General features: G+C 44.5%; 1 protein-coding gene across 1 annotated transcript in view; it reads left to right on the forward strand.

The window, feature by feature from the left end:
* The first annotated feature begins 1882 nt into the window (after positions 1-1882).
* Positions 1883-27232, forward strand: part of BORCS5 (BLOC-1 related complex subunit 5) — a 117113-nt gene continuing 91763 nt past the window's right edge. The window contains exons 1-2 of the mRNA XM_024202891.2: positions 1883-2291; positions 4285-4428. Of these exons, the coding sequence (XP_024058659.1) occupies positions 2234-2291; positions 4285-4428 (202 nt within the window). The 5' untranslated portion in view covers positions 1883-2233. The remainder of the gene's footprint in view (positions 2292-4284; positions 4429-27232) is intronic.

Raw genomic sequence — 27232 nt, forward strand, 5'->3', positions numbered from 1 at the left:
CTCAGAAATGGGACAATTTAAATGATGATTGAATTACATTTAAAATGTTTCATTGAAACACACAAATAACAAATTCATCATAAGGTGCTGATCACTTATGCATGTGTTTAACTTGACTAGTATTGATGGGACTGGTTAGGAGTTAAGTATGTGTTTCTAGGGTTGGGGCATATGAGGGAAGATTTAGGCTCTGATCCTGCAAACGCATACTCACATGTGTAAGTTTACTCATAGGAGTAACCCCACGGAGGCCTGTGGACTCAATCTCCAGATTAAATGAATCCAGAGTCTTCCCATATTTAGGAAACATTTCAAAATCTTCCTCTTTGATAAAGCCTTCCCATATAACAAGAATGGCAGTCACAACACCAATACCCCTTACTACTCATCCCTCCTGAAACAGACCCCAAATGAACAAACAGACCACACAAACCAACAAATAACCTGCTCCCAAGGAAAGTGTTTATACCCCTCAAAGGAAGATGCCATGAGGTCTAGCAGGGACTTTGCTATTGCTAATCTATTTCACATGGATGTGCTCAGATAGTAAGGTGTTGGGTGGTGGCAGTATAAAATCCTTAGAGAGATCAGCTAGGTTAGATATTAGCTTAGGAGATAATGTTTGCACTTCACGGTCCAAGAGACACAGACAAGGTTTTCATCTCGGGGCCAAAAGACCAAACACATCAACACACTCGATCATAGTCTTTAATAGGCCGAGAACCTACTTACACTTGATCTTAGCTCCAAGGAGCCGAGAAGCATATGCATAAATGTCTGCAGGATGCATATGCAGGGATAGCTCAGTGGTTTGAGCATTAGCCTGCTAGAGTTCAATCCTTGAGGGGGCCATTTAGGGATCTGGGGCAAAAATCTGTCTGGGGATTGGTCCTCCTTTGAGCAGGGGGTTGGACTAGATGAGGTCCCTTCTAACCCTGATGTTCTATGAATAAATGTCTGTAGGATCAGCAGGGCTTGCTCTAGGTACTAGCTAAGGAAGCAGGTGCTTGGGGTGGCCAATGCAAAGGGGAGGCACTCTGTCTGCTGTTGGGGTGGCACGTCTGGGTCTTCTGTGGGAATTCGGTGGCAGGTCCCTCAGTCCCTCTCTTCCTCTTTGAGGTGCTGCTGAAGAGGAGGGGAGGGAGTGAAGGACCTGCTGCTGAAGAGTGGATTGGTGCAATTGAGGTGCTGCTGATTTAATTTTTAATTAATAATTTTAATTAATGGAGATATCCTATCTCCTAGAGCTGGAAGGGACCTTGAAAGGTCATTGAGTCCAGCCCCCTGCCTTCACTAGCAGGACTAAGTACTGATTTTTGCCCCATCCCCAAGTGGCCCCCTCAAGGATTGAACTCACAACCCTGGGTTTAGCAGGCCAATGCTCAAACCACTGAGCTATCCCTTCCCCCCTGCTTTTTTTTTTTTTTTTTTTTTTTTTTTTTTTTTTATCTATCTTATCATCTTCCCCTTTCGCTTGGGAGGGCCGAAAACAGGGCCCAGGGATGTTCAATACTCCAGTATACTCTGGCTTCCCCATCCCTTTCCTTTCTCATTTTAGTTAGCAGTTTAAAAGGCTCCTTTATTTTCCTTTTCCAGTCTTCTCTCCTAACGCCTTCCCTTTTCTCTCTCAGTGCATTTGGCAGGCGAGATGCTTGTTATCACTGTTTTCCTGCTCAAGCCCCCCACCCAAAAACAAACAAACAAACAAAAAACCCAGCCGAGAGTAAGGATAATAATATCTCTGCGGCTGTCTGTATGATATGAGGCAATGAAGCTGGCCCTTTAAAACTGAGCCACTGAGATCTCCCTCCTCCCATCTACTGCATGGGCGAGGCCTCCTCCTGACCCAGGAACAGAAACATCCTCTTAGCTGGCTGGCTGCTGGAGCCCGGAAGCCATCTGTCTGCAGCCTGCATACATTTATTCCCACACAGGCGGCACTAGCTGCAGCAGGAGGGAGTTGGGGGGCGCTTTCTTTTGGATGTGGGGTCTAAGGTGCTGTGTATGCACTGCATCCCCTTCTCCCTAGTCAGCAGGACCAGAGGGAGAGCCCTGTGGCTACAGCAGTTAAAGGCCCGCGGGTGGAGGGAGGTTGGCTTTCAGTGCAGTGGCAGGTGCTTGGTTTCCAGGGCAGGTTGCTGCCCTTGCTTTCCCCCGGGGGAAAGGAGTGGGTGGGGTATTTCCAGCAGCGAAGAGGTCCTAGGGAGAATCCTCCAGCGCAGCAGCCGCCACCATGGGAGCTGAGCAAAGTGCAGAAGCTGAGAACCGGCCAAATGATCTGAGCACTTCAGGTCGGTCTCTCTGTGTGTCCCCCTCACCTCCATCTCTCACCCCTTTGCTACAGTCATAACCCACCAGTCAGAGGGGTAGGAGGGAGGGGGTAGCAGCAGCATAAGCTCTTGTGTGCAGTCTGGATTTCTGGGGTGAGTTGGGTAGTGCTGGTTGTTAGGAGTGGCAGGGATTTTTGTGTACTCAGTGTTAATACGTGGCTGGATGATTATATGTATTACTGAGCCCTATGTGTTTGCATGGTGTTTTACAGGAGACTAAAATGACAGCCCCTGCTTATACATGTCTCAGGGATGCAACAAATTGACAGCAAGGGGGACAAGACACAATTTCTGTAGCAAGGGAAAACAGCATTTGATGGTGGAGCCTTACGGGTCTGTGTGCAGTTTTTTTCCCTGCAGAAAGCAGCTTGTATATGTTGCTCTAGTTCTTCCTCTTATTCCTGTTGTAGTGGGTGATTGTGAAGACGCGTCTGTGTATGGAAGGATCAGGATGATGAGAGCGTGGGTAACTTGTAGACAAGAGGTGGGAGACTGTTTGATCCCAAGGGGTGGCAAGGCAGAAGAATACTAAATCTGTTAGGACTAAGATATGGGAAGAGAAGCAGAGATGTTGTTCAGAGTCTTGAAGGTGAGGATCAGCATTACATTCATGCTGCAAAAGATGAAATGAGTGGAGGGTCAGTGAAGAGGAAATTTTGTGGTCAGAGCAGAGGGAGAGAAACATCTGTCTAACTTTATCCCTGCATGTTAGTGATCATATTGTGTGTACTGGCAGATGTGTCTCAGGAGAGTGGGGGAATACTGCAGGCAACATGGCTACAGAGTGTCTTGTTTGCACACTTCATCTCTCTAGCTGTGCTGCATGCTAATCAGATGGCCATGGGAGGATGGAGGAGCTTTAGCCCCAGCCAAGATTCCTGGAGAGAGAGACTTCAGTAGAGTTTGTTTTATCTAATTTTCATCACAATGAGTAACAACATTAGTTTAAAACAAATAGCTGAAACACCATGTACATCCAGTTAACTGCAGAAAGTGACCTTAGCAGGAAATATTTTGAGGATTTTAAAAAACCCTACATGTAATGGGATAGTGTCACCTTCAAAATCATGTGTTGTCAAAAATATCTTTACTTGTGTTACTAATAAGCCCTTTAGGTTATTAAAAATGAAAGAAATATAAAAATGCTGTATTTGCCTGTGTGTGTGTTTTATATGTACTTTTTTACATTTCTCTAGGTAGTGAACATTAACAAAGTCAAAAAGAACAGGAGTACTTGTGGCACCTTAGAGACTAACAAATTTGCTACTCTGAAACCTGTCATTAACAAAGTCAGTTTCACTTTTGTTCATGCCACTGTAAGATTCTTTAGGCTACAATATTTTGAGTTTCAAACGGTGCAGGGGATTGTTCACTTGTTTGAAACAAAGTCCTTAACTGTCTTGGGGGGGGAAGAGCAGGGGCGCGGTATGTGTTAATGAAAATATTTGTTGTTCTTTGTCTTGTTTTTAATAACATTAAAATTTTGGGCCAAATTTAAGTTGATGGTAATGCTCTAAAATTTTAAGAAGTGTAGCATTTCTGGGTCTAAGTGAAGGTTTGAAATGGCCCATAGCAGTTACTTTCTGATAGCTCAATCTATTTTTAAGTAACAAATATTCTTTGTTCAGCATTCCATTGACTTTTAAAAAACCCTGGAATAATGCTGAATGTGATATAACCCAATATAAAAGTGTGTGTGTGTGTGATCTATATCTATCAAGCAGAACCTCTTATAACCAGGGAAAGTAGAAGAGCACAGTGAAGTCCATTTCACTTACCTGGGAGACATCTAGGTACTCCAGTGGTGGCTGCTACAGAAAACCTTATTATAGACAGACTGCACACACCACAGTCATGCTTACTTGGCAAAGGATGAAGCAGATCAGTAGTGATAGCGTTAGCACTGTACCTCCTTATTCATTTAAATGTTTGATTTAATTATTTTTCCCTACAGCATCTCCCTCTCCAGCCAAGCAACGAGCTAAAATGGATGATATTGTGGTGGTGGCTCCAGGAACACAGACCTCGCGGAATGTAAGCAACGATCCTGATGTGATAAAATTGCAAGAGATTCCAACTTTCCAGCCCCTTTTGACAGGTAAGAGAGAATCCCCCCCCCCCCCCCCCAGGCACTTTTCACCCTTCGGAAACTCAATAGGGGACACAACCCCATCTCTGTCAGAGTCCAGGTTCCTGCTGATCTAATCACTGCCCTTCTTTCCCCAATCTATGTTTTATGCCTTTCACCCATAAGCCCTACCCCGCTGTGCTATCCTGAGGAGTGGTGAGCAGGGGCAGTGGTGTAATGGGAATGGTGGAAGTTCTGCCTCTCCCAGAGGCCGTGGGCACACTTCTGTGATTACAAGAGATCTAGAGACCTGGTTCAGTTGTTACGTTGCCCAGCCTGGTGTGGATATGTTAAAACTGTTTTGGACTTTTTGTTATTGGAGGCTATTGGAAAATAAAATGGGTAGAGAGAAAGAAAGTACCCTTTGGGGCCTATGGAACATAATAGTGTCCCTTAGTATCAGTTCAAAACCTTTATTTCCACCACATCTTCTTCTTTCCCTTCACCCCATCCTTATTCTTTTGCCTGTTCTATTCCCCTTCTGAGCTGACCCTTCCTTTGTCCCTGCCGTTCAGTTGCTTTTCCAGTACTTTGTATGAAAGTGATACTCCACATCTCTCCTGTCTGAGTGTGTTGCTGATAGGAGCACCGTGTCAGTCTGTTACCTTGGTGTTGCCTGCATGCTATATAGCAGGGGTGGCCAAACCGTGGCTTGCGAGCCATATGCAGCTCTTTTATAGTTAAAGTGCGACTTGTGGAGTCCTCGCCCCCTTCCCCCCCCCCCCCCCCCCCCCCCTAATTTCCACCTACCAGCCTTGTGGGGATGGATGGGGGGCACAATTTAAAGGTTTGCCCCCGCCAACAGCTTGAGTCATGCCCCCTCCCCCTTACTCTCAGTGGCCTCTCCCTCCAGCTCCCAGCTGTTTGCCACTGCCTCTCCTCCCCACCGCAGCCCCCAGCTTGCCAGCTCCAGCAGCTGCCGTTCAGGGAGGGGGCCCTGCGGCACCATGTACCCGGGCGGGCCCAGCAAACCCTGGCAAAAATTTGGGGGGGGGGGGGCATGTCACCCCACGTGCATCCCCACATGTTGCCTCTGGTTTTTGCCCAGTGGGGTGGAGGGTCTTGGGGCTCCAGCCCCATGGGGCGTGCCTGCCAGGGCTCAGGGCTGAAGCTCTGAGCCCCGGCAGGTGCCTCCGGCTGGGCTGAAGCCCCAAGCCCTGGCTCCTGAACTTCTGAAGATTGTCTTATGCGGCTCGGAGGGTCAGTAAGTTTGGCCACCCCTGCTATAGACATTGCGAGTGTCATAGGCCAGTCTCTGAGTTTCGCGGTGCTGGGGTGCCTCTGAGCTGGGGAAGCCCCTTAGAACTCTGTATGGTTATGCTTTGAGCGCTTAGGTGAGGCAAGTGGATGAATGCAACAGAAGTGACCTTGGAAGGATCCTTTCCAGCAAAAGCGAGGTAAGGCGGGGAAGCAAATGGGTGGAGGTGAGGGAAAGGGATAAGTGAGGAGACTTCATTTGGATTGGTATTCCCAGGGGGAGAAAAGAGACCGCTGTGCTCCAAATAATCCATGTTTGTGACTTGCTTCAAAGCCTATCAGCACTGCTTCATAACTGGTGGCTACAATGTTGCTGAATGGTGAGAGAGAATGCCATCAAAGGGCTGAAGTGTTACCAGTTTGGTGCACTCTACCCGGGCCAGTCCAAGAATCCAGAGATCAGGAAATGGAACCTGGATCCCACATAAGACCATGCAGAGAACTGAACACTAGATCACTGGTGACCAGCCCCTTCCTCCCCTTTACAAAAATATTATACAGTTGTTTGCTAGGAAGTCTTTAGCCATTTAATTGGTGCGACCATGTAGGTCATGCTGACATCTGTTAGCTCTTGGGCAGAGCTGCAAACTAGACTATATTGCACTGAATAAATAATTATATCCTGTCTTTGCAGCCCAAGTGTTGTATTTGTAAAACACAATGTGTGTGATTCTTGCATTGAAATCACTGAAAGCAGCATGGCCTAGGACAGAGCACTGGACTGGGACTTGGGAGACCTGGGTTCTATTTATGGTTCTGCCACTAGCCTGCAGGGTGACCTTGGGAAGTCGCTTCCCCTGGGTAAAATGGGGATAATGATACTGACCTCCTCTGCAACGCGCTTTGAGAACTACTGATGAAAAGTGCTATATAGGAACTAGGTATTCCTACTAGGCATGCCTCTGGGGAAATCTTGCTCTGTGTGTGTGGTTTACATGGAGGGAAGAACAGATTTAAAACCTAGCTCAAATCAGTGAAGAATAGGAAACTGGGAATTAATTGTTTTATTAAAATTCACTTTTATTAAATCTTAGAAAAATTTAAGAAATGCTTAATGTAGTCAGCCGATATCTCCTTTGCCATTTGCCTTAGGTTTGCTGACCTTGGTGCATTGTAGAAGTTATAATTGTACTTGGATGACTAGTCCTTGAACAACTTGTCCCGTATAACTGACATCCATCATAGGCTCTCTGTGCAAGCAAATCTTTACCTCCTCTTTTTTTTTTGTTTTGTTTTCCTTTTTAAAAAAAACCCAAAACAACCCACGTATCTGTTGCAAGGAAAACATCTGGCCTCTCTTGAATGTTTTCTGGAGAACGCTGATAACCATTCAGTCTTTCAACATAAAAAAGTATTTCTGTGAAATGTCTAGGGAGATTAATGTCCACTCCTCCCCTCCCCCATCTTCTTTAATTGCTAGTAAAATTTACATGGAAAACCAGGATTTCACTTATGTAAGAGCCATGCTTCTGCTGCTTAATCCTCAGCTGAAATCCTAATGTTCTATACTTGTGACTCCCATTAAGCTGTTGAGGAGAAGACTTTGATTTTGCACATTGCCAGTTATTATTTCAAGGGGGGAATGAGCAGCAAGCTCTAGTGGACTCTTAAGAGGCAGAGATCCTGTTTGCATACAAATACCCCTAGTAATAAACACAGGGAATCAAAATACAGAAAATGTGTTCTATTGTACAGTTAGCAGAGTGGTCTCTATGTAGCATGCTTGTCAGTTTTTATCCCGAGGTGTCGGTTAGCTCTACATTCTGTTGTGGAATCACTTCGCCATTCTCAAATATATTTTTGAGTTGTGACTTTTTTTAACACACCCAATTTACCCTCCACTCCCATTTAAAATCAGTTTCTGTTGCACCAGTTGATGAAATTTATGTACTAATTCTTTAAACTGGCAGTACCAAACTTCTTGTCTTCAGTAGGCATCCTCTGTGAGGAGAGCTGGAAATGGCTTCCTCAGGTACAAGACAATGCCCCTCTGAGGCAGTTAGAGGAATTGCAGGAAAACATCACAGTGGGGCTTGTTTCTGGGATGGAACATACTCTTCAGTGCTGCCAGCTGAGGGGGGAGGAAGTGGGACATGAACTTGCATCTCTGAAATGGCAATGCAGCATGTTGCCACTAGACTGCCTCGCTGACCCAGTATGTGGTGCACTCTCCATCTTCTGTTTGTGTGAATGTAGTGCTGGTGAAAGATGATTCTCTCTTTGTATTCATGCTAGCACCTAAGGCCTGGTCTACACTAACCCCCCAAGTCGAAGTAAGGTACGCAACTTCAGCTACGTGAATAACATAGCTGAAGTCGACATACCTTAGTTCGAACTTACCGCGGTCCACACGTGGCAGGCAGGCTCCCCGTCGACTCCGCGGTACTCCTCTCGCCGAGCTGGAGTACCGCAGTCGACGGCGAGCACTTCCTGGTTCGACTTATCGTGTCCAGACCAGACGCGATAAGTCGAACCCAGAACTTCGATCCCCAGCCGCCAAACTAGCGGCTGGGTGTAGACCAGCCCTAAGAGCCCTAGTGTCAGACCAGGACCCCTCTGTGCTAGGTTCTGTACAAACACAGAACAAAAAGACAATCACTGTGCCCAAGAGCAAAGATCTAAAGACTTCAGTCTCCTGGGTTGTCGAATAGAAGTTGTGTACACAGAATTTGTCCCTTAGCCATTGCCTGACCTGATCTTGCATGTGATTCTCACCTAAATGCTCACTGGTCTCCGTGCTCAGTATGTACGATCAATATGTAGCAAATGGAATTTTAATTAGGACCAAATACAAGGCAACTCAAAGTGGCTGACATTTTCAGAGTTAACTAACAGACCCCTAAGATTTCTCTTTTTCAGTTTTTCCATAAATGCCACTAAATACAAGTATAAAGGTCATTCCCTAAATTTTATGCCACTTTCAAAATCTAATGCAGATTCTGCAAACCTTTAACTCACATGATTGGTCCCAATCAAGTTAATGGAACTGATTAGTGTGAGGATTTGGAATTAGTCATGGGATATGCACCCCAAATTAGTGTGTTCACAAAAAGCTTGGTCAGCAGAGGCTGAAAGTCATTGCCATTTAACAACTGCTTCTCAGTGGCTAGTGGGCAGGTATTCACATTAAATATTACACTAACTGGCATCCTTGTTGGAAGAGTCATCAAGTCAGCATGGGGACCACACTATCCACTAGGACCCAGAGATCAGTGATCCCTTTGGGTAAGGGGTTTTGAGGCAGGGCACTGTGTGGAAACTTGCACTGCCCAGATTGTACCTGTGCTATGGATAAACAGAAGGCTTCATTTCCACTGTTTATTAACCCTGCATCTTTCACCAACACACAAAATTCACTTGGAAGTTATAGACATTCATCCATCTTCATTAGCGTATTAAATCGTTTAATGTCAAGAGCTCTGCAGGCACTGCTAGGGATTTTGATTCAATAATTGCAGCTGAAAAACGTGGAAAAGGGAACCATTGCTCCAGAAGTACTCACCCTATTGGCCAAGATTGTATTCTATATTTCACTCTCACACACACACACATACTATAGCATGAGTGTATATGATTTATTTCTTCAGTGTGTGTTTCAACAACTTAAGATATAGACAAAATAAAAGGCTGCTGGGAAGTCACTAATATTACTTATAACCTATATGTCACTTCAAAAGTACTTGAAGGAAACTCCAAGGAATTTCCTTTGAGTGCTTGGCTGACAAAATACAAGTAACCTTCAGAGCCTTTACTCTCGTAGGTATTCTAATTGGCTATGCAACTTTATTTTCAGTGGGGAGATTAGCCAATTCAAGATGACCGTTTTCCCCTCTGCATTCCCCACTACAAAGATCTCATTCCTGAATCAGGTAAAAGGAGGATGCTTGAGATGGCCTTTCTTTAGGAGCTAAGCTACTGCCCCTTCATTCTTGCATTGCTGGCCTGGAGAGCTAAAGACCTAAACCCATATACCCCATGTAGCAGCGATATTAGTGCATCAGGCCAGATTCTTCTCCCTTCTTGATTCCTCCTAGACTGAGCAAAAATAAAAGGGATGTGGGTTGTCTTTTTTGTTTTTTGTTTTGTTTTACGTGTGTCATATGAAGCAATTAAAATGAGACAGTCAACTGGAGTAAGTGTAGCAGCATGGGCCCATGACGAGGGGCGCCATTTCAGATTTTGGTTGGAGGGTGCAACTTTAACCGTGATTCAGGGGCTACTTAGGCAACTGAAAACTCTAGGTTTTTTTGCAGAAAACATAGAAATTAGCTGACTATGTATACATAAAAAAGAACAGGAGTACTTGTGGCACCTTAGAGACTAACAAATTTATTAGAGCATAAGCTTTTGTGGGCTACAGCCCACTTCTTCGAATGCATATAGAATGGAACATATATTGAGGAGATATATATATATATATATATACACACATACAGAGAGCATGAACAGGTGGGAGTTGTCTTACCAACTCTGAGAGGCCAATTAAGTAAGTGGGGAAAAAAAACTTTTGAAGTGATAATCAAGATAGTCCAGTACAGACAGTTTGATAAGAAGTGTGAGAATACTTACAAGGGGAGATAGATTCAATGTTTGTAATGGCTCAGCTATTCCCAGTCCTTATTCAATCCTAAGTTGATTGTATCTAGTTTGCATATCAATTCCAGCTCAGCAGTCTCTCGTTGGAGTCTGTTTTTGAAGTTTTTCTGTTGTAAGATAGCCACCTGCAGGTCTGTCATTGAATGACCAGACAGGTTAAAGTGTTCTCCCACTGGTTTTTGAGTATTATGATTCCTGATGTCAGATTTGTGTCCATTAATTCTTTTGCGTAGAGACTGTCCGGTTTGGCCAATGTACATGGCAGAGGGACATTGCTGGCACATGATGGCATATATCACATTGGTAGATGTGCAGGTGAACGAGCCCCTGGTAGTATGGCTGATGTGATTAGGTCCTATGATGATGTCACTTGAATAGATATGTGGACAGAGTTGGCATCGGGCTTTGTTACAAGGATAGGTTCCTGGGTCAGTGTTTTTGTTCAGTGATGTGTGGTTGCTGGTGAGTATTTGCTTTAGGTTGAGGGGTTGTCTGTATACATAAGAATCTCTAATACTCTAATATGTTCTGACATCTTGTATCATGTCACTTAAGGGACACTGGTTAGGTTTAAAATTTTAAAGTATATTCTTACTCTTGAATACAACAATTGAAACAATTGTAGAAAGAAATCTAGATTTAGGCTATTTACTTTATGTAGTTCACCAAGCTTAGAATAGATCATTTAACTTTTGGAAACCTCCTACTAGGGCAAGGCCCCATGAGTTTATACTGCACTTGCCTGGGGCTCTAGGGGTGTTACCCCACTACAAATAATAGACTAGAAACTGACACTTTTAAGTTACTTTCACAGTATTGCCAACCCCAAATGTTCAAAAATCATGAGTCAGACTCACCAAAAATCATGAGATTATGTAAAAGTAATAGATTTGATCTTTTTATTTGCCTTCTGCTTTTTGAGCCTTTAGGGTGCACTGGGGTCACATTTTGAAGTTTTCTCCAAAGCCACAACAGCTAGAAACGAACTTTTTCTTTAAGAATGACAGCTAAAATCATCACATAGCCACTTGACTCTGGGAGCTGGGGTTTTAAGAAAAACAATAATTATTATGAGAGTCATGACAAAATTATGAGTTAGCAATACTGCTTTAATTTCTATTTAAAGACTAGTTACTTTCCAGAAGGCTTTTAAGAAAAACACTACGGCAGGGGTCCCCAACGCGGTGCCCGGGGGCGCCATGGTGCGCGCCAGGGCATCCATATGCGCCCGCCTACTGGTGGCCGGACAAGCAGCCGCCGAAAATCAGTGGCATTTCGGCGGCAATGCTTCCTGGCGTTGCCGCTTCTCGGCGGCTGCTTGTCCAGCAACGACTAACCTCGGCAGCTAGTCGTCCAGCGCCCGCCACACGAAAAGGTTGGGGACCACTGCAGTATGGTGATTGAGTTGCAGCTCTTACATGAGGTTATTTAAAACCAAACACCAAGAAAATTCCACATTTAAAGTTGAGAAAAAACTTAGACTTCTGAGGTATATCGTGGCCACTGCAGGCAGGAAAGGAAAATAAACAGGTACAGGAGCTCTGGGCAGCTCTTCCTCTTAAAAAAAAAAAAAAAAAAAAAAAAAAAGGTTGGAGGGTCAAACCTTCCAGTCCTTAATCAGGTAAAACTTGTATTGCTATCAGCGCTTCCACTTTTGGATATTAATGTGCTCAATAACTATACAGTTCATACTTAAATATCTTGAGCCATCTTATCCAGGGCTTGGATCTGAGTTAGAACTTCTCTATACCACTCGTATCTCTTCCCTTGGTTTTGGCCCCTTCTTTTCAGAATGTAACCTTGGCTCAGAGGGCTTGGCTATATTTCTTCTGAGTCCCCTGCGTTCTGTCAGTGTTGCGTTTCATTTTAGAAAACAATTCTTGACAGAATGTGTACATTTCCCTTTCTTCTGTTCCAGTATTTGAGTTTATTGCATTGTAATTCTGTGAAAATCCAGTCTGACAGAATTAGGAAAATAGTCCATACCAGGAATGTTACTATATTGCGTTTTCTATGGCAAAGCTGTACTGTTAAACCAATTCATAACCCACACAATGCTGAGTCCTTCCTAGCAGAAGAAGAGAATTAACCATTCTGAGCTTTATTTTCTCTTCCTAATTGCAGAGAAGATTCTTTACATTCAATATCTTCACTGAGGCCCAAAACACTGATATACATCAGTGAAAATGTCACCCACTAAGAAAACTACTTAAACCCAAATAGTGTGACACAGAACCACCTCTGGGTCTATTAACATGTCTTGTACCCGTCTGCTTAGGGACTACAATGCGTTGTAAGTGCTTAAATAATGGTCAAGATTTTCAAAAGTGATTGTTTTTTAGGTGCCTTAATACCCAAAATAAGGTACACATTTTTAATGGTGAGGGTAATTAACCAGTGGAACAGCTCACCAAGGGTTGTGGTGGATTGCCCCATCATTGGATATTTTAAAATCAAGAGTGGATGTTTGTATCTTTTAGAAAATCTCGCTCAAACAGGAAGCAATATGGAAGTGCTCTGTTGTGTGTTATGCAGGAGGTCAGACTAGATCAGGGGTTGGCAATTTTTCAAAGAAGAGGAGCCATTTTTTTGTTTTTGTCTTTGACCAAAATATTTTGAGAACTGCATCACACGCAAAGCAACTTGTAGAGTTAGAATTTATCAACTAATAATAGTGGAACATATTCAAGTTATTATAACTCACCAATACTTTTAATGTGACTTCTGCTGTTGGACATCTTTAGAGAGTTGCTCAATGTTTGGTGAATATGTCGTGATTTTCATTTTCAATTAGGACTCAAGACTAACATCTTGTAGTTGGCTCCTCAGTTTGTTTTTGATGAAATTCATGTTGGAAAACACTTGTTCACAGAAGTACATTGAACCGAAGATTGAGAGAGGCCAAATGGCATATTTCTTCAGCAGACTGTATGTAACCAGTAGGCAATTCCAAATGTTGAATATAATCTCGTTTTGCCGTTTAAGGTCATCCATTTCAGATGACTTGTGTTGTAGCCCTAGGGTGGATTTCTGCCTTTCCAGATTTTCAGTGGACAAGATCAGTGACAAGATCTTTCAATTTTGAATTCCATAAATCCTTGTCTTGCAAGTCCGCTAATTCAAGTTCAAATTGTGCTCGATTGATTCCCACAAATGCTGAAAAGTTCAATGCAGAAGTTTCAGCTTCAAGTGGTTTCAACAGAAATGACAAAGTGGCCTTTTCCCTTCTGAACTCGTGAAATCAGTCAGCAAATGCAGCTAGCATTTTGATGATGTTTCTGCAAGGAACCTAACGTCAATGTCACAGTCGTTTGTTTGTATTGCTTCAGTGTTGGGAAATGCACTAAAATGCCCGTCTCAATGTCCCTTACAAACAAAGACCGCTTTCGTTCAAATGAAAGAACTTCTTCCAAAAGCAAAATTGCAGTATTTTCTTTTCCCCGTAGCTTCCGATTCAACACGTTTAAATGAGAAGTTAAATCCACCATGAAATTGAATTTCTGCAGCCAGTAAGGATCCATTAGCACCACATATTTAAGGCCCTTTTCTCGGAGGCACACCCTAATTTCCTCAAGGCGTGACACAAACCTCACCAGGACTGCACCTCTGGAAAGCCATCTTACCTTGTTATACATGAGAAGATCAGAATATTGGCTGTTAACTTCTCGAAAAAGCTTGCAAAACTGCCGCTGATTGAGAGCCAGGGCCATCCTTAGGATTTATGGGGCCCTACGCAGTATTATTAAACTGGCGCCCATTTGCCCGACTTGCTCTTAGCAACACAAACATAAGTTTACAGTATTAGAAAACTTGCCACGTGCACTCTATTAAAAACAGTTTAATTGTGCCGCCTTCACCCCTAACCCCTGCACTTTCCTCCCACCTGTGCCTCCAAACACAGCCCTGTGCTGCCAACATGCCCTGCCACACCGCCCCCCTGCCCAGTACCCCCTACCCTCTTATGCCCAGCAACCCCCATGCCCAGTGGCCCCTCACCCAGAGATCTCCATCACAGATCCCTATGCCCAGCGATATCCCACCCACAGATGCCTGCCCACTGCCCAGTGCCCTCCTCGCAGCCGCCCCCCCCATTCAACACCAAAAAATTAAATTCTGTGCACAATATTTTAAAATTCTGCAAATTTTGTCAATAAATAAATGTGGAGGCTCCAGCGTGGCAGTGGCAAGCATAGGCCACTGGCTGCATGGATGTGGGAGGTCACTCTGCAGCCTCCCCATCCCTCCTAGGATAGGGACTTGGCAGGGAGATACCTCTGTGTGCATGGCAGAAGGCCACAGGGAAGGCTTTTACATGATGGCCGGGATGTCAGCCATGACCCAAAACCCATTTGAATGACAAAAAAGAAATAGCTGATACTTATGGCTGAGTCCAGCCTTCATCCAGGCTCTTGCCTGCCACTGCTCTGGGCCATCAACTCCCAAATTGCCTTTCATTCTCCCTATAACAGAGCATTTCCCTCTAATCCTGAAAAGTAAAGGGGTGCTTGGGATGTGCAGTTTAATAAGAAAAGGAATTATAGTCAGGCACCAGTCTTTTCCCCTGATTTACACATCTAGTTGTCACACACGGCTCCGTGGGATTGTACTGGGTATAACTCAGCACGCAGTTTCAACAGTGCTTCAACAATGGGGCTGGAGCCATAAGCCGCCAAGTCTCATTTGAACAGTGGCTCTTGTTTTGGATTATTTAAGGCTGTTTTTAAAGGTCTTTCCCATGGGTGAGGAAGAAGGTGCTGCATTCTTGAAGGGACCTTTAAAATCCCACTCAACTCTGCACTGTTTAGAACTCTCCCTCATTCAAAATGCTACCAGCTTAAGAGAGGGCCCCGGAGATACTTGGATCCACAAGAAAAAAAAATCATGTCCCTTTTCCCTAAATAAAAAGTTTCAGCTACTCCAGTCTTATCAAGTGCGAGTTCATCTTCCTTCCCAGCTAAGAGGTTGCTCCCTCCCTTGCATTCGGCAGCCCTGATTGCTGCTTTTCTGCTCCAGGTACATCCCCCTCCTCCTTTTGTTTTAGTGTCAGTTTCCTCCTGTTGACACTGGAATATTGTGACTAGCCAGGAAAAGCAAATACCACCTTCTTTTATTTTCCTTTAACTTTCCCTCCTTCCCAGCCAGGTTGTGTGTGCGCCTCTCCCTCCTCCCAGCCCGCTACTGCTGATCCCTGCTGGGCACGGGAGGAGAGGAAAAGGTGACAGTCCAAAGGGGATCCTCGGTGTCTGGGCTTAAACTTCAGATAGGAAGGCAGAGTGAAAAGGAGACTAGGAGAGAGATTGCAGGGAGTTGCTGGCAGGGCAGAAGAGGGGAGAGGTACAGTGTGGGGCTGCTTGGAACAGCTGCTCCCCCCCAGGCCCACCAGCCTGCTCCCCAGGAGGCCCTAGCGCATTTGCTGCTTGCCAGACAAAGAAGCCCCCACCCCTGCTCTCTTCCCTTCCCAGCCCAGCTTCCCGCAGCAATCCCCAGCTCACTTCCTCCTCCGTCACCCTGTTCTCTGAAGTCCAGTGCACAGCTCTATCCCCATGAGCTTGGCTGCTCCCTCTCTTCCCAGCCTCCAGGTTTCCCCCTGCTCTGTTCCCAGCTTTGCCTGGCTCCCCCCAACCATCCCCAGCCTGGTTCCTCCTCCTCCCACTCCCCGAAGTCCCGTGCCTATCTCTGCCCCCCCCCCCCCAGCTTGGCTCCCTGCCTCTCTTCCCAGCCTCTGGGTATTCGCCTTCTCCCCCTGCTCTTTTCCCAGAGCCCTCAGCTGGCTGGTTGAAGAGGGAGTGGGTGGAGGGGAGGGGTCAGGGGGTTGGGTTGGGGAGAAGCCTGCTGGCCCAGCATGGGGGAGGGGCCGGAGAGGAGAGGAGTCCAAGCTACTGCCAGTGAGGGTGGTGCACCAAATTTTTGGGTGCATATGCTGTGTATGCCTAAGGACGGTTCTGTTGAGAGCGCTTGCCATTATTTTGTTAGCAATCTGCATGACCATTTCCATTACTTTTGAGATTTCCTCTGGAAAAGGTTTGTGCACACAGTGCCCTCTGGTGGATTATGCAGTGAAATGAAATTACATCATGCTCCATACTTCTTTTTTAAGTAAAGAAACGAAACCTTTGTGTGCCCCCTTCATGCTCGGTGCTCCATCTGTAGCAATAGAAATTATTCTGTTGATGTCAATATCTTTTTGTATCAGACGTTCAGTGACAGCAGATACAATATCTTCGCCCCGAGTTTGTCCTTTGAGTGGCAGTAACGATATCAGCTGTTCTTGAGGACCTTGATCATTAGCGTATCTGCCAAGTAAGGCAACCTGAGCAATGTCTCATCGCAGGCAATAGAAAAACCTGGTGCTGATCTAATGTCACTAACCTGCTGACTGTTTACGTCTGTGGCCATCTTAATAGTTCTGTCCTTTACAGTCTTCACAGATAATGGCATTTCTCTAATTTTCTTAAGTATTTCATCTTTGTTTTTAAAATCGCTGAAGAGGTGCTCAGATGTTTTAATGAAACATTCTTTCACATATTCCCCATCTATGGATGGCTTCCCTCATTTGATGATTTCTTGAGCTGCCACGAAACTAGCAGTAGTGGTTCCGCTTGGTGCCTTCATCTATTTAGCAAACGTACATCTTGCTCTGCTTTGCGTCAGAGCTCCTCTACTACTTTTTTCCTCGCATCACCAGCTGGAAAGGTTTCAGCAAACGTCCAATGTTTCTTTCCAAAATGTCTTTCTACGTTTGATTTCTTATTGTTGAATAGTTTCTCGTTGCAAATGAGTGGTAAGTGCCTCCCGGCCAGAGCCTGCACCTTGCACCCCCTCAAAAAATGGCTGCCTTCAAGGGGGCAGCCAAAGAGCTACAAGGGGGCAGCCAAAGAGCCGTATTTGGCTCTGGAACCGCAGGTTGCCGACCTCTGGACTAGATGATGATAATGGTTCCCTCTGGCCTTATGTGTGAATTCTCGCGTACTCAACTTGAAAAACCATGAAGGGGCCTGATTTTCAGAAAGTGCTCAATTCCCAACCCCTGAAAATCAGGTCCTGATAAGTCATTTTGGGCAACCAACTTGAGACCCATATCACTTGAAAATCTTGTCCAGTCTACTAGATAAATTTTTTGAGTTACCACAAGGTGGCACTATTTGCTTCTTTACTGGGACATTGCAGTTTAATTTTGAGTGTCATTTGTACAAATATCTCCCTGCATAGCAGCTACAACAATAGATGATACAGTGCATCAATAAGAACTTAGGCTACATCTACACTACAGCCGAGATCGATGCTCTGAGATCGATCCACCGGCAGTCGATTTAGTGGGTCTGGTGAAGACCCGCCAAATTGACAGCAGATCGCTCTCCAGTCGACCCCTGTACTCAACTCCTGATGAGAAGATTAAGGTAAGTAAATGAGAGAGTTTCTCCCATCGACCCCTCCCCCCCCCCCGCCCACACCATGGTGTAGACCCCGAGGTAACTCGACTTAAGGTACGTCGAGTCCAGATACGTTATTCACGAAGCTGGAGTTGCGTAGTGTAGGTCGACTTACCACAGTAGTGTAGACCTAGCCTTAGAGTGTGGGTGGGGGAAAGACTAGACATAAGTAAGGATAGATACGAGTGAGCATCAGTATATGGAACCGAGAAATCAGTTAATTACTCTTTTAGCACTGTGTATCTCATTGGGCTAACATGATGAACCAAGTTCAGATCAATTACAAATGGGCGCAACCCCATTAACTTTAGCATAGTTGTGTCTGCTTGTACTAGGTCTGATTTTTTTTTTGGCCTATTTGTACCCAAACTTTTATCTTTGCCCCATGACCCAATCCACCCAGGACTACTTTCCTAGTTCTGCTAAACCAGATTTTCACAGAACTGCCCTCCCAAAATTCTCTTTTCTGTGAGAACAAGTATGAAAAATATCCGCCTAAAAAAATTGTAAGCACCTGAAAACAAGGACTTGCAGTGAGCAGTACCTTCTCAACTGCCGATTCTGCCATTGTGCTACTGATATCAGAAGAATTGCCCTAGGTTTTGCTCATTCAATGCATGGACAATAATGAATAGTACTGCATGATATTTGCTAACTTACTATTTTTAGCCAGACTCATCTGAATGTCCTTATTGTAGCCCATGAAGTGGCTATTGTGTTTCGTAAAATACCTTCTGGACAGACGATTAATTGTATGTTCCTGAACTTGTCTCTTTTGTTTGAATCTGGATTTGTTAAAGGACTAGCTTTGCAGAAAAGGAGCCCTGTATCTGTAGTATGGTTGTGCTGTATTTTTTTTTTGTTAGTGTTTTTGGATTGGTAATGGACTACTGTCTACTGGTGGTAATTGTATTGTATTAAGGAAAATGTTTTCTCAACTTCAAAGAACAAATAAAATCCCCAGATAGTAACTTAGATGAGTGAACACAGACTCTTTAAAAATGAAAACCAGGATTGGTTGTATGTGTTTGTCAGACACCAGCTGGCTCTTTAGCTGATCCAGTTGGATGGATGATCTAGTGGTGAATACCTTTATGATGTGTTCGTTTTAAAGTCCTGTGCTGTGTTCCATCAGGGCTGCTTGTTGTGTGAGAATGGTATACATGTGTGGAGTATTATGGCTCTCTTCTAGATGCATGTACTTGTATATTTCAATTGAAACACTCATCACTAAAACAACATTGTTAATAATTCAAAACAAAGTGATGGGAGCCATTACCCTGTTAATTTTGGCAGGTTTGTGCTGGTATTTTCCTCTCATTTCCTCCAATACTAAATTCAACTCTCCAGTTGCTGTAATGGCAGTTTCCAATATAGTGTTTGCTCTATATGTGAATGAGTGAGTGGCTTCTGCTGAACCAGGTGCCCAAGACTGATGGGGAGCATTCTAACCTCTGCGCAGAGCTATTTGAGTAGCTCTTCTTAATGTTTCATGCTAGGTGTGGCGCAAACCTGAAATAACTTTAAATGTACTTCCCACCCCCCGCCCCTCATGGTAGTGAAATATGCTGGATTGATGGAACTGCTGCTGACTGCTTATCATGCAGATCAATATCACTTTACTGTCTTCTTGTGCTCCCCCATCTCTGTTGTATCCATCTGCTGTCTATAATCTTAGAGTAGGGCAGGGACCATCTTTATGTTTGCACGTTGCCCCTCACAATGGGATCCTGGCCTCCAGGTGCTACCCTAATACAAATAATTAGGATGATGTTCTAAATGTGGGTGGCATTTCTTACAAGCAGAACACTCAATCCTTGCCCCATAGTATCTACAATCTAAAGTTTTAACTTAACATAAGGGTTAGTAACAGACTCAAAAGTTGGGGTGAGAAAGGGCCGGGGGGAACAGAAGGAACTTAAATAGTTTGTGGCAAGAAGGAGATTCAAGGTCTGTATCTGAAGGGTAGATACAGTGTGGTTAGTGCTGGTTTTGCCGTAAACTGACCTGCTGGGAAAACTTAGCAATAAAGTGTGTCTGTCAAAACTAGTATCTTTGTTGGCATTTTTAGCAGAGCAGCCAAATAAAGGGCTGAGAGAATCCCAATGATGGGGAAACATGGAGAGCTTCATACTGCTGTCACCATTCTTATACCTGTCCTGAGTGTACTTGTTGGTCTTTGGCCTCCAGAGATGTCAAACTGGCATGAGAAGTGATTTGAAAATTTTCAGACAAAAATTCTCTTGTTGAAAACTGACCTTCTATTGAAAATAAAATGTTGTGTAAAGAAAAACTTCATTTTTCCTTTTATTTTGCTTGTGTGCAATGCTTTGACGCTACTTATTTTTAAAATATTAAGTATATATCCATTTCAGTAAGGTGGCTTTTTTTATTTAAATAAAAAAACCCCCAAACCTTATTGAAATCTATGTATTTTAGTTTACCAAAAGCCGGGTATTTTTGTAAATGAAAATTTTGATAACTTTTGAGTATGATGATTTAAAAAAATTCCCAAAACATTTTGGAAAAAATGCAAATGGGTAATTTTTGAACCTTGCAAAATGGAAACAACTTTGGAATTTTTGTTCATGTTCGACTAGTCAGGCGCCTTTTGCAATCACTGAGTTCGTCTTTATAAAATATAACCTTAAAAAAAGCTGTGGGGTGGGAGGGTCATATTAACTTTCACCTGCTTCCTTTTGCAAATAAAATTGCAAAATAAAACCCTTCACATTGCCCCTTCCATTGAATGAAACTGAGGCGTTCATGTGAGACTAAGGACTCGACTGTTCAGAGTTGTACTGGCTTAATGAAAGGGGTGATATCTATTTTTTTTTTTTTTTTTTTTTTTTTTTTTAAATCAGTATAGTCTGATCAATTCCAAAGGCTGTGTGGACACTCTTAAATTGATATAAACCTGGCATATATCACTGTAGCTGAAGTCAGTTTGGAACAAGTTTAACCTACACTGAAATAAGCCTTAATACAAAATAAGCGTGTAGATAGAGTATTGTATTGATTTAACTTAAATTGATTAAGAGGTGGAACTCCTTTGCGAAGGCAAGACCTAATAAATTGATTGCCTGATGGGTGAATTACTGTGCAAAATGCAAAGTCTGGCAAAATCAGGACACATTTGTGACTTTTAAATATTTGAGGCTTGTAGCTGAAACCCGTGCTGTCATGGAGGTGTAATTTGTAAAGCCATGTGTGTTTGTGGGAGGGGGGGGAATGGGAGCTCTTGTTTCCATGAACTGTGATGTAGCGTCGCGAGTACACATTCCTCAAAGTTTGTGCACAGAGTGACCCCCCGTCTGGGGGTATAGCCACCTCTTTGTCACCCAGGCAGCTGTTACTCTTTCTCTGATCAACTGTTGCGTTCCAACTGCCACCGAACCTTTGGGTTCCAGCATTCCATCTGGTTCTCACAGGGCTCTGTGCTGACTGAACTCGATGCTATTCTTAACAAAAAGTTTTCAACCATGCTTGTAGCTGTTTCCATTGCTTCACACAGACTTAACAGATAAGTGGTGTTTGGGATTATTGTGGGTGGTTGTGTTGATTTGTGTCTGGGGGGTTGTGATGAGAGATTTGTGCGGATGGCAGTAATCCACCGTCTGTGCAGTCTCGCCCATCCAACCAATGAAATTGTTGCATGCAAATTAGCTATAGAGTAAGTGTGGTGATTGAGTTACCTATATCACTGTGATCTAGGATTTTGGCGTTGCATAGGTACATATCTTACTGTAGCTGTATGCCAACTGGGTGTAATTCATAAAATCAAAATGACCAAGAACTTAAAAATTGGATGGTAACAGTGATTCAACCTCATGACAGTCTGAACAAAACAAGCCCTCAGCTATGCATGTGGTTGTTCCATCACTTCACATGGACTCAATGGACATTTAGGCTTGTGAGAGACATTCCTGGGATCTTATTACATAGTGTCCTTTAAAGCACAGTAATCTATTTCACTAAACTATTCCTTTTTTCATGTTTACAGTTTAAATTTATCTGCTGTAGTAGTGCTCGCCTCACACCTCTCTACTGAACAGGATCAGGGTCACAGGAAGAGAAGAATAGATACAAGGGCTGGGTGTTGGCAGGACAGCGGAGACTCCCCCCGCCCCCCCCCCCCCCGCCCACCAAAAAAGACTAGGGGCAAAGGGATCAGATAGAAGTGTGGTTGGAGTTAGAGCTTTAAGTACAGATTGCTAATGAGAGGAAGGAGTTGGTGGAGGATGTTAAAGGTATTGATGGCTTGTAGGTCATTAGAGGACTAGGGTGTTGGGGGGGGTTAGAGATACTGAAGGCAAAGAGGAGAGAGGGAATTTGGTGAGGAGGTCAGTGAAAGGGCAGTTTTGGGTTAGTACTAGGTCAAGTGACCACATGAGTGAGGTACTGATACAGACATGTAGGTCAGATGAGAAAGTGAGGCCCAGAAAGTGAGAGGACGTGAGGGGTTATCTGCATGGAAGTGGAAGTTACAGAAAAGGATGCTGGGGAACTGGAAGAAGCAGATGGATGAAACCAGGAATCTAAGAGGAAGAGCTGGGAGATTAGCAAACAGCTGCTATGCAGAAGGAGAGGAGGAAGATAATAGCCAGGTATTCTGAAAAGACCGAGGCAGGAGAAGTTGGAATTAGTGGTAGTGGGAGCAAGGTGATCTCATGGTATGGTGCAGGAAGGCAGATATGGCATTGGAGTGAGAGAGCCAAGTCTCTGAGGAAGCAAGGAGATAGAAAGAGCAGGAAATGGAAAAGATCATGAGTAGTAGCCATTTTTTTTGGAGATGTGGTCTGAGTTTGAGGGAGGGAAAATATGATGGAGATTGTGGGAGGAGCCAAAGAGGTGTGGATGATGACGGAGCAAATGACTCCAAAGGGAAGAGGTGGAGGTGTAAAGAGAATTTATAGTAACAAGAGACATAGTACACCTCTACCCCGATATAACGGTGTCCTTGGGAGCCAAAAAATCTTACCGCGTCCATCGGAGTGCGCAGCCCCGCCTCCCCAGAGCGCTGCTTTACTGCGTTATATCCGAATTTGTGTTATATCAGGTCACGTTATATCGGGGTAGAGGTGTAGTTGGGAGGCGGGTGAGCTGGGAAAGCGGGGTTGTGGAGGAGAAGGGGAGAGTTAAGGGGGCATAAATCAATAGCCAGGAGATGCCTTGCCACATTCCTGTCAATCAGGTTAAGAAAGGAGTGAGCAAATTAGAAGCCAATTCATTAAATTACTCAAATTGTAAAAACAGTTAATGGAATTAATTAGGAGGAATTGAACACAATTAAATGGCATCATAATCCAAAAAATGGCAGTGATAGGAGGGAGCACAATCAGCAGTGCAACAGAATTGGTTACACAGCTGGAATCAGTAAGGATAAATCAGTTAGAAAGCATCACTCGAGTAAGTTAACTGAGGTTCTGGTCTGTTGATGTTATGTCCCATTGCTTTGGTGACTGGATGGAAAGCAGGAAAAGTATTTCCTAGTCCTGAGCTATGCAATTCCCTTGCAGCTTGAAAAGCAGCAGGTAAGTGCTGGGGATGGAGTTTGGAGGTTGGGGGTATGAAGAAGGGTTGAGTAGTAGAAGCTGGGTTATGATGTCAGTGGCAGCAGGGCTGGCTTCTTCCAGTAATTGGCCATTCTGGAGTCATTGCTCCTATTACTTTTATTGTTTTGTCTCACCAGTAATATCATGAAGGGTGTGTGTATGCACGTGTGCAGTAGATAGTCCATAATACTTTAGAGTATTTCTAGACATGGTGTAAATGTGCATTAGTACTAACAAGAGGATTCCAGACACATCCACCAGCAAAGGGTTGAAGTGACTTATATCTCACTGAAAGGCCTGAAGTTCTGGGCCTTTCAGAACATGACTTGGCCCCTGAGGGAGTCTCTCGGGTGTAGGCAGAGAATGTTGCTACAGACAGGCACTCGAATACTACAGTGAAGAGGGATGCATAAGTGCCCAGATATATATGAGTAAGTGTCTCAAATTCTGAAGAGCAATAAACTAGGAGACTTTCTAAATAATAAATGTCTGTAGTGCTGGATGAGCAACACAATGTGTTGTAATAGTGTTTGGAGCAACATTTAACGGGGACACGGTCAGGTTATAAATTATATTGTAATAGAGCCCAGATTTCCCCATAGTAAGAGACAGTGGACACTTGAGTTAATGAAAAGGTCTCTCCCCTTCCTGGGGATGCTGTATTTGATTTAGGCTCCTAACAAAAGGAAAAACTGTGTGACATGCCAAGGACCTCTCTGCCTTTGGCCTCAGGCCAGGCGCTTTACTCCTGAGGTCATTCCGTGCCAAAAAATTAAAAATTCTGCACACAATATTTAAAAATGCTGCAAAATTCTGAGAATTTTATTTGTCAATAAATAAAGAGGCTCCAGCATAGCAGTGGGGAGCACAGGCCACTGGCTGCACAAAGGTGGGAGATCACCCGGCAGCCCCACCACCCCCGCCTGTGGGACACAGACTCAGTGGTGAGGTTGTACCTGACCCAGACACAGCACAAGGCTTGGGCCTGCCCCAGGAACACCCTGGGATCCTGCCCCTCTGTGTCAAGCGCACCAGGTGTGAGGCTGGCAGCTGATCCCAGCTCAGGGTAGGAGCCACTGCAGTGATTTACCTCTCCGGTGGCTGCGCTGGGTGCCTGAAATGATGTACCTTCGCTGCTATGGAGTGGTGTGTGACTGCTCTTGCAGCTTCCCTTTGCTTCCTTGTTAGAAAGTCATTTTTCTGCGGGGAAGCAAATAAATCTGCAGGGGACATGAATTCTGCGCACATGCAGTGGCGCAGAATTCCCCCAGGAGTAGTGCTTCTTGAAATTGAGAACAGGTATTTGCATGACACTGTTGTAGCTGGTGTCACAAGATAGTTATGTGCCAAATGTGCTAAAAATTCATATGTCCCTTCATGCTTCAACCACCATTCCAGAGGACATGCATCCATGCTGATAATGATCCAAAGCAGTGTGGACTGACGTATGTTCATTTTCATCATCTGAGTCAGATACCACCAGCAGAAGATTGATTTTCTTTTTTGGTGGTTCGGGTTCTGTAGTTTCTGAATTGGAGTGTTGCTCTTTTAACACTTCTGAAAGTATGCTCCACACCTCGTCCCTCTCAGATTTTGGAGGGCACTTTAGATTCTTAAACCTTGGGTCCAGTGCTGTAGCTATCTTTAGAAATCTCATATTGGTACATTCTTTGTGTTTTGTCAGATCTGCAGTGAAAGTTTTCTTAAAACAAACAATATGTGTTGGGTCATCATCCGAGACTACTATAACATGAAGTATATGGGTAAAACAGAACTGGAGACATACAATTCTCCCCCAAGGTGTTCAGTCACAAATGTAATTAATGCATTATTTTTTTTAACGAGTGTCAACAGCACGGAAGCATGTCCTCTGGAACGGTGGTCAAAGCATGAAGGGGAATATGCTAAACATTTGTATCTGGCATGTAAATACCTTGCTATGCCAGCTATAAAAGTGCCATGCGAACGCCTGTTCTCACTTTCAGGTGACATAAATAAGAAGTGGGCAGCATTATCTCCCGTAAATGTAAACAAACTTCAGAGTAGCAGCCGTGTTAGTCTGTATCCGCAAAAAGAACAGGAGTACTTGTGGCACCTTAGAGACTAACAAATTTATTAGAGCATAAGCTTTCGTGGGCTACAACCCGAAGAAGTGGGTTGTAGCCCACGAAAGCTTATGCTCTAATAAATTTGTTAGTCTCTAAGGTGCCACAAGTACTCCTGTTCTTTTTGTAAACAAACTTGTTTGTCTTAGCGATTGGCTGAACAAGAAGTACAGTGGAACCCTGCTATAACGCAATCATTGGGGTCCAAAAAATTCAATCGCGGTAAATGCAGGGTCGCATTATAGCAGGGTTCTACTGTACTTGTGTTCAGCTTCAGCACCCTGGCTAGGGGGACGGGGGGGGGGGGGGGGGGAGAAGGGGGGGGGGCAGGGGTTCCCTCAGCTGGGGCGCTGGCCACTCGGCCCCTCCTGCCGCCAGGGCTGGCGGGGCCCGATTCCTGGGGCGGCACTTGGGATTGCCGGCTGGGGGAGGGGGAGCCGCGGGGCTAGCCGCAGGGCTGGCTGCGCTCTGTCCGGAGGGCCCGCCGGCAGAGCGGGGCTGGCCGCGCTCCGGCCGGTGCTCTGGCCAGGGGAGCGGGGCCCCCGAAGACTACCGCCGTCGGCCTGCCGCGCCGACGGCCTGGAGGGCTCCCCGCCACTCTGCAGCCCGCTCCCAGCAGGGCGCTTCCCTCCTCTGCGCTGCCGCCCTCTACATCGGTCCGCGGAGGGAAGGACGCGGGCTGGAGCCGGCCCTGCCGGGGACAGAGGTGAGAACCCCAGGGGCGGGCCGGGGCTGCAGGGAGAGTCACTCCTGCTGCAGCCACTGGGGCATGGATCCCAAACGCCCCGCGCCTGCCAGACTAGCCCCGCGCCTGCTGCAGCCACCGGGGCCAGACTTGCCCCGCGTTATAAACGAATTCGCGTTATCACGGGGCGCGTTATAGCGGGGTTCCAGTGTACAACTGAGAGGACTTATAGGCTCTAAAGTTTTATATTGTTTTGTTTTTGAGTGCAGTTATGTAACAAAAAAAAAAATCTACATTTGTAAATTGCACTTTCACGATGATAAAGAGATTGAATTACAGTACTTGTATGAGGTGAATTGAAAAATACTTTTTCTTTTGTTATTTTTACAGTGCAAATATTTGTAATAAAACTAATATAAAGTGAGTACTGTACACTTTGTATTCTGTGTTGTAATTGAAATCAGTATATTTGAAAATGTAGAAAAACATCCAAAAATAGTTAATAAATTTCAATTGGTATTCTATTGTTTAACAGTGCGATTTAAAACTGCAGTTAATTGTGATTAATTTTTTAATCGCAATTCTTTTTTTTTGAGTAATCACGTGAGTTAACTGTGATTAATTGACAGCCCTAGTTAAAATGTTTTGTATGCATTTGATTTGAATATTGAAGTCTGAGATAATGAATTCTGTAAGTGCAACATCTCTTTGTAAAGGCTTGATCCTATACTACATGTCTCAGTTGCTAGCTCTCTTGCCAGAGTGTCATAGGTTCAGATCTCGTGCTGTGTCTTGGGTTTATACCTAGTGCTGATGCAACATTGTGGGCTCTGTTTAAGATGCAGTCCTTCAGCTGTGACATTGAACTTCCATTGGACTTTTATGAATGGGCGTAACTTGACTTCTATATTTGTGGGGGCAGCTCCAGTCAGGCCAATGGGGCTGTGCATCAGGGGGCAAATTCCACGTCTGCCTGAGACTTGCAGGTTGGGGGGGCCAGCACCCCTCTGCCTCCCCCAAACTACACCCATGCTTTTATGATTATTTTATTAATCATACTATAGATGTGCATAGCAATTTGCAACTAGTAAAATATGGCAGATAAGCTGCAAGATTCTAAGTGCAGCTAAATTAGATGTGGTATAG

Source organism: Terrapene carolina, unplaced genomic scaffold (genome assembly GCF_002925995.2).
Source record: "Terrapene carolina triunguis isolate 2854851 unplaced genomic scaffold, T_m_triunguis-2.0 Scaffold112, whole genome shotgun sequence".
Lineage (NCBI taxonomy): Eukaryota > Metazoa > Chordata > Testudines > Emydidae > Terrapene > Terrapene triunguis.